The sequence below is a fragment of the Nicotiana tomentosiformis genome, chromosome 6 (assembly GCF_000390325.3).
Source record: "Nicotiana tomentosiformis chromosome 6, ASM39032v3, whole genome shotgun sequence".
Classification (NCBI taxonomy): Eukaryota; Viridiplantae; Streptophyta; class Magnoliopsida; order Solanales; family Solanaceae; genus Nicotiana; species Nicotiana tomentosiformis.
The window spans coordinates 22,405,492-22,412,731 of NC_090817.1; the positions used below are offsets into that span (position 1 = coordinate 22,405,492).

The window sequence follows — 7,240 nt, forward strand, 5'->3', positions numbered from 1 at the left end:
AACAATGGCGTAAAGAAGCTTTTAGTATTGTTAAAAACCAAGCATACCACAATATTTTAAATTGGAATACAATATTCAAATCAAGCATACCACAATATTTTAAATTGGTATACAATATTCAAATCATATATATCGTAATATTCTGATTTAATATTCAAACCAAAATAAAATATTAGAATAGTTTATTCTATTTTATGATTAAATATTGGTATATTGCTAGAAATTATTTGGAATACTACTGCTCTTTAATAGTATATTCTAGTAATGTTGATGTAATATTAGATTTTAATTGGATACTTCAATAGAATATTCTAGTATTATATTTTGAATATTACGATACACATTAGAATACTTTTGAGTTGTAAATCAAAAACTAAGTTGAATATGTGAGTGAAATAATAATATAATATAAATTGAATATCATTGTGTAGTTATTGAATATTATCATAGATGTAGTGAATACTCTAAGTTTTAAATTAAATAATATATAAAGTAAATGTTATCAATATAAAAAAACGAATATGCCTCTTTATTTTAAGAATATTATTGTAAATGTATGTTGAATGTATAAACTAAATAATATCTATGGTTTAAATTGAATACTGCTATTTATTATGGAATGCATATTTGATTTTCTTACTTTGAAGAGTTTGTATTGCGCAAGGTAACGTATTTTTTAGGAATATGATAAACTTGAGTAATTGGCTTTGATAGGAGAGAGGTAAATATCAATATTCAATTCATTACCTCTGGTTAGGGCTATATTTAAGGGATATTATCCTACATAATTGTGACTGTTGGATAAAAAGGTTATATGAAGTAATTATTTTAAGGATTTTTAACTTTAGGATATATGGTGTAAAGAGGCCATGTACATAGTTATATGGTCGTAACTTCCCCTAAAATTAAATGTAAAACATACATTTTAAAAAAAACTTTCCGTACATTAACTTCTTTCTTTTTTCTCTTTCTCGCCACGTCTCAACGGGAAGAAGGAAAAAGAAGAGAGGTTTTTGAAATTTTTACAGAGCCATTACCAATACCCCCTCCTCTTTCCATCTTCTTTCTGAAATATCTGCGATTTTCTATATTATATAATCTCTAATATACTTTAATTGTATATACAAATTGTATTTTTCCAGCTCATAATACATTCATCTACTATTCTCTCTTCAGATCTCCTTCTTCCTTACGTAATTCGTCAACCATGTCGTACGCCTATCTTTTCAAGTATATCATCATCGGCGATACCGGTAATTTTCCTTCCTTATTTTCAATTTCGATAAACCTCTCTTATCTTTTTTTATTTTATTTACGTTGATTGCATCCGTTTAAAATGTTTTCTGTTTGATTATCAATGATTTTAATTTAATTTATTTGCTTTTTTTCATTTTTATGGATCTGGAATGTGCAATTGCCATGATTTATTCAATTGTCTTTTCGTTTTTGAATTTTGGATTTTATGATTTTGTGTTTTGTCTTCGCATTTCATAGCTTAATTGAAAAATGGTATATTCATGATGATTTGACAATTAATTGTTTCTGATAGAAAGGATTTTGTTAAGCCAAATTGATGCTTTTTGTCATTTAGATATTTATGTTATCAAGTAAAAGAAAGTAGACGCTCAGTAGCCTAATCCTAGGCGGGCAGAATTACCCGATGTATGTGGTGGGAGGTAGGAGGTGCTCAGTGAAATAGGCGAGGTGTGCGCAAGTTGGCCCGGACGCCAATATCATCAGAAAAAATAAGTAGAGGTTCAGTACGTGAGGCTGTACTTAAACTGCCAATTTGGTTATATTTGAAGTCTGTTTACTCTGTAAGTTTTTGTGTCTATGCAAAGTCTTGTGGATACAGTTGCAGATTACTCTTTTCTATGTAAAATATTCGAGGAGAAAAGTTTTTGAAAAAGTAACAGGTTCTAGAAATATTACAAATCCAAGGTGAATCGTAATCTAGAGTTCATTTATCTTTTAGAAGGATCTAACACTAGAAGTTTTTTAGGTTGCTGCTTGCACTAACTTTTGGAAAAAGCTTTTTGGAATTTCGTAATTAAAAAAGAGTATGTGCAGAATCTAACATGTTAGTTATAGTTTTTCAGAAGTTATGCAAGTTTTCTTTTGAGTGGAAGAACTTTTCTTTGAATAATACCCATAAACCATATCTTTGAGGAACAGTTTGTTTGAAAAAACTTTTAGCAAAAACTTAAATAAACATGTTTCTGGAAACTTCTTTTGCAAGATTTTAAAAAATTTCATTAACAAATGCCACTAAGAAGTTTTTCTAATGTTAATATGTTCAGGTGTTTGGCCAGTCTATTTCTTAAGTTTTTATTGAATCCGACTTTGAATTATCTGCTACATTTTGGCTACTACAATAGTTAAAACTTGGGTAGCAGGTCCTTACGTGGCTCGGGGCAGCAAGTTAGGATTGTTAAACTGCAGGTTTAGTTGACAATTGTTGAGGGAAAACAGAAAGGAACTGCTGAAAGCCTTCTGCATAGTCACTTTTTCTAACTGCAACCCTTGCTTCTTCCCAAAGTAAATTCCCTTACAGAAGCACATATTTACTTTTTCAGTAAGGGCCTTATAAAAGGATATATATTCTAAGTTTCACTAGAAAGATAATCTAAGAAAGTATGATGACATTCCCCTCCTCTCTTTTCTCCTCTATCTCTCATCACTACTTATCAATTTTTCGTTTTCTGCAATTTCTCGCAATCTGGTTATCCTTTGCACATCCGCAAAACATCATAGTTTAACCAACTTATCAGTCCCGTGCTAGGCACAGTCATGCCCACCCTCCTTCAGGTTATATTCGGCATGAAGGATTGATCTCTCCTAGTTAATCTCTAAGATTTTTGATTCTTTGTTGCTGAAGTTTAAAAAGTCGTAAGGCAAGAAATTGCACCTGCATAGTTCTCTTTATTTTGTGGCTTAGGTTAGTATTATATTCCTCAACCTGAAAAAGATAATTGCTTTCTCCTAGAACTAAAACACCTCTTCTCCTTTGACTCGCATAAATTTGACATGAATTTGCTGACTAGGCACATTATAGAATCAATATATAAAGGAATTTGACCATGAGAAAACACAGTAGGAAAATAGTTCGAAAATATGTCTGCCTTTTGCATATGGTCAAGTGATTATTGATAAAACTGTCAAAGCTCATAATAATAAAAACATGCTTTAATTGATGAATTACATATGGCTTATGGTGAAGATGGATACTCAGGACTGTTGCCACTATATCACTACAAGGAACTGCCATGTAAACACTCCTCGCTTAGGGGACTCAAAATCCCTGTAATGAGAATCTAAACTATTGAATATTTATGTGATGGTGATTATGCTGAGTGATTCCTCATTATTTGGTATTTTTTAGTCGTATCTACATACACAGAAAGCCATCTTGCAGTTTCTGTTTTGCCCTTTACCAGTGTACTTTGCCCTCTAGCATTTCTTATAATCATTTGGTTCTAATATTTTGTGTGTGATATTGATGAATGCATTTATTAGACATCATACATAACGTTAAATATTTTGTTGCACAGGAGTCGGAAAATCTTGCCTTCTGTTGCAATTTACGGACAAACGGTTTCAACCCGTCCATGACTTGACCATTGGGGTTGAATTTGGGGCTAGGATGATCACAATAGACAACAAACCAATAAAACTACAGATCTGGGACACGGTTTGTGACATCTTGTCTCTTTCTCTTTTACTGGCAATACGCCGGATGTCGAAAAAGTGCTTTATTAGACCACAGTTCATCTGATCATCTTATTTTGGTCATTAGGAGCTTGAGACTATCCTCATAAATGCCTTACATTTTGTCCTAAGCAGCAGAGTCATTCTTACTGTTTTTGATATTGTTTGCATGTGCTATCATTAATGGCTGAGAGCATGATTCTAATGAATGTTCTCCATTTCAGGCTGGCCAAGAATCATTCAGATCTATCACTAGGTCATACTACAGAGGTGCTGCTGGGGCACTGCTTGTTTATGATATTACAAGGTATTGTCCTGCATACATCTTTATCACATATATGCATGGAATCCATGTTAGTCAGCATAGCTTTGCTTGCATATATTAGGATTACTTCTTGATGTGTCTTTTTGACTTGGATCCATATTCGAGAAATGTTTCTTTCTTGGGAAAATTACAAAGTGTAGCCGCTCCTAAAAATAATAGCCGGCGAATGTATAATATATTTGGCTAGCTATTGTAATTATTTTTAGTTGATCAGCCCAATATGTTAATAGCCGATGTTTCTTTTCACAAACTTTGTTGCCCGGAGATGTCATTTCTAGAGCAGATTTGGCTTATTTGATAGTAAAACAATATCGAATGGTGTTCTGATGATGATACCTATGTCTTTGACTGTCAAAGAGAGGAATTTAAAAAGTTTTTAAAGCTAGTGATAACACTATCATCTTGCGTCATATGTTTCTCTTGTAGTGGACATTAATGAATCAATTATCTTGTCTTCTGTATTAAACTTCGTCTGGGAGTAAGTTGTAATTGACACATCTTTGTTTTGTTGTCTCCTTCAATCCTTCCAATCCCTGAATGCTGATACGCTATTCCTGCTGCTGTAACTCTAAGCACATTTGTCTACATTAATGTTTTAGTGATTTTCTTTTTTCCAAAACTGTTATAGGAGGGAAACGTTCAATCACCTTGCTAGTTGGCTGGAAGACGCAAGGCAGCATGCAAATGCAAACATGACTATAATGCTAATAGGAAACAAGTGTGATCTGGCTCACAGAAGGGCTGTAAGCACAGAAGAAGGCGAGCAGTTCGCAAAGGAAAATGGCTTGATATTTATGGAGGCCTCTGCCAAAACTGCTCAGAATGTTGAAGAGGTAAGAAATCCTATATTCTGCTGCTTCTCTTGAGCTTTGACAGTACACAAGGGCCACCCTCGCTAAGAAATTCTATTGCACCTTTTCAGGCTTTTATCAGAACAGCCTCAACTATCTATAAGAAAATACAGGATGGAGTGTTTGATGTATCAAATGAGGTATCCCATACCCTGTCTACATTTGTATAATCTGCCTAATGTTTATCGCTTTGTGCACTGAATGTTGTTACTTGTTAGAGAAGAAGTAACTTCTGTGGAGATATATTAATGCATGAAAGCAAAGTAAGTAAGACATTTTGGGAGTAAAGAAAAATACTATTGGCACATCCCATGTTACCATGTTGAAGGACTTATATGGTTCCTTTTGATCCTATTACCAGATAGTACTTTCCTTGCTTATTTAAAGAAAATGATAAAAAAGATCTAGGGTGTCTTCGTTCCTTTGGAAAACAATACAGATTACAGAGTTTTATATTGAACTAATTAGTTCAATGGGCCAATACTTCAAACAAAACAATATCCACGTTTGAGGGACACCCCCTCCCAGGTGTATGTTTGACCTGTCCAACCTCCAAGGATGTATCTATCTGTGCTATGCACAGCTTAAATGCTGTTATAGCTTTTTGAAGTGAACTACTAATTTGCCTATCTTGTAATCTACTGTGAAGTTCATTTATATGTAGTGCAATCCAATTTGCCGGTAATATTTGGTTAGAAAAAGTAGATGTTTCATAAAGATTGTATTCAACTGTTGATTGGCAAGTTTTTTGCACCTTGACTGCTTTTTTAGAAAACTTGCACGGCATCTACAACATAGTGATGAATATCCTAATATCCGACATACAGGCAGAAAAATATATTTTTAAGATACGATTTTATTGAACTCATCTGGATTTGGGCCCTTTCATCTCAAAAAGGATTTCAACTTTTGTGAAACCATGAATATAGAACTATGTCCAGTTTGCTTCCACTAATCTGAATTTTGGGATTTTCAAAATTAACAGTTTAAAGTTTTGAGTAAAAATTAGGCTCTTTAATTCATATAAGTTTGACCCCTAAAAGTTCCATTTATGAGGGGAGAGGAATTTTGATCCCTACATGAGAAACCAGATTCCAATTCATACAAGTTAGGATATAGTGACAATGCTATTCTTTACTTGGGGTTGTTTTTTTTTTTTTTGGGGGGGGGGGGGGGTTGGCAGAGTTAATTTGAAGGGAGGTGAATGAGTTGAAAGTTATTTCAGAATCAGAGAGAGATTGTTAATGCTTGGTTTTGTCAAAGGCACTGTTGTCAAAGGCGCGCTTAAGCCCTAAAGCGAGGCTCAAAACATGTTGAGCACTTCGCCTCGCTTTGTGGGCGCTTTAGTATAGCATCAAGGCTCCAAGGTATACTATTCCTTGCCAATGAGTGCAATCATGAAAAGACGATATTCAACAATTGATATTTTACTTTATCGTAAATTTTTTCCAATTTCTTTGTCCATATATTTGTTATTCATGCTTATAATTATTAGTCTTGGACTGCATATACATATTTGTACTTTTCTCTAGTTGCGTCTTTTTTTATTAAAGCCCACGCTTTATTTGCGCTTAAAGCCCCAATGGACGTTAGAGCTTTTTTGCGGTTTTCGCAAATGATAACACTGGTCAAAGGTGAATTTTTGTTGTGTATAAATCCCTGATGTAAAGAGTTCAAATTTTTAATTGTCTTGCAGTCATACGGAATAAAAGTTGGGTATGGAGGCATTCCTGGGCCATCAGGCGGAAGAGATGGAGCTGCTTCTCAAGGAGGAGGTTGTTGCAGCTAAACTTTATTCTTCAAATTTGATTCTGTCCTGTTGTTATTTATTTGTGTTTAGCGTCTTAACATTGAGAGGTTTATTCAATTTGTTTGTTTTACTGTTAATATCTGCTCAAATATAATCAAACATCAGTAATATGGGACTTGTCTTTCTTCTTTGATTTCTCCTTGTAATAATTGACATTACCAAATGTGTATAGTGTTTGATAGATCTTTTGTGTTTGTTTGATTAAAAAATTCACTCAACCCCTCCTCCCCCTTTTCCTGTCCCCCCGCCAACCCCATGTTGTCGAAATGGTTTCTTGGGCGTAACAACGGGAGAAGAGATCATTTTTGTTTGCATGGATTTGCCATAAGCAAGCAAAAATTGCCCCCAGCGTTAAGGCGATTGCGCGGGTGCAAATGTTGTTGGCTGGCTATGGATGACTGGAGACATATTGATTATTTCCTTTAGCTTTGCTGGTTGACCAGCTTAACGTGGCCGAGTAACTGGGAATAAGCATATCCTGCTGTTGGGCTAAAGTGCAAAAGTTGGGAAAAGTTAATTCCCCTCCAAGCAAAGGGCTCGAGTAGG

General features: G+C 34.3%; 1 protein-coding gene across 2 annotated transcripts; it reads left to right on the top strand.

The window, feature by feature from the left end:
* Nucleotides 1-947: 947 nt before the first annotated feature.
* On the top strand, nucleotides 948-6,875 carry LOC104088650 (ras-related protein RABB1c). 2 transcript variants are annotated; one of them, XM_009593369.4, is made up of 7 exons: nucleotides 948-1,009; nucleotides 1,177-1,253; nucleotides 3,552-3,691; nucleotides 3,933-4,015; nucleotides 4,662-4,866; nucleotides 4,956-5,024; nucleotides 6,581-6,875. In XM_009593369.4, exons 2-7 carry the CDS (start codon nucleotides 1,208-1,210, stop codon nucleotides 6,671-6,673), a joined length of 636 nt encoding a protein of 211 aa, XP_009591664.1. In that variant the 5' UTR covers nucleotides 948-1,009; nucleotides 1,177-1,207; the 3' UTR covers nucleotides 6,674-6,875. The 2 variants fall into 2 exon arrangements, with proteins under 2 accessions (XP_009591664.1, XP_009591663.1); XM_009593368.4 differs by lacking the exon at nucleotides 948-1,009 and having other exon boundaries at nucleotides 1,070-1,253.
* Nucleotides 6,876-7,240: the final 365 nt, after the last annotated feature.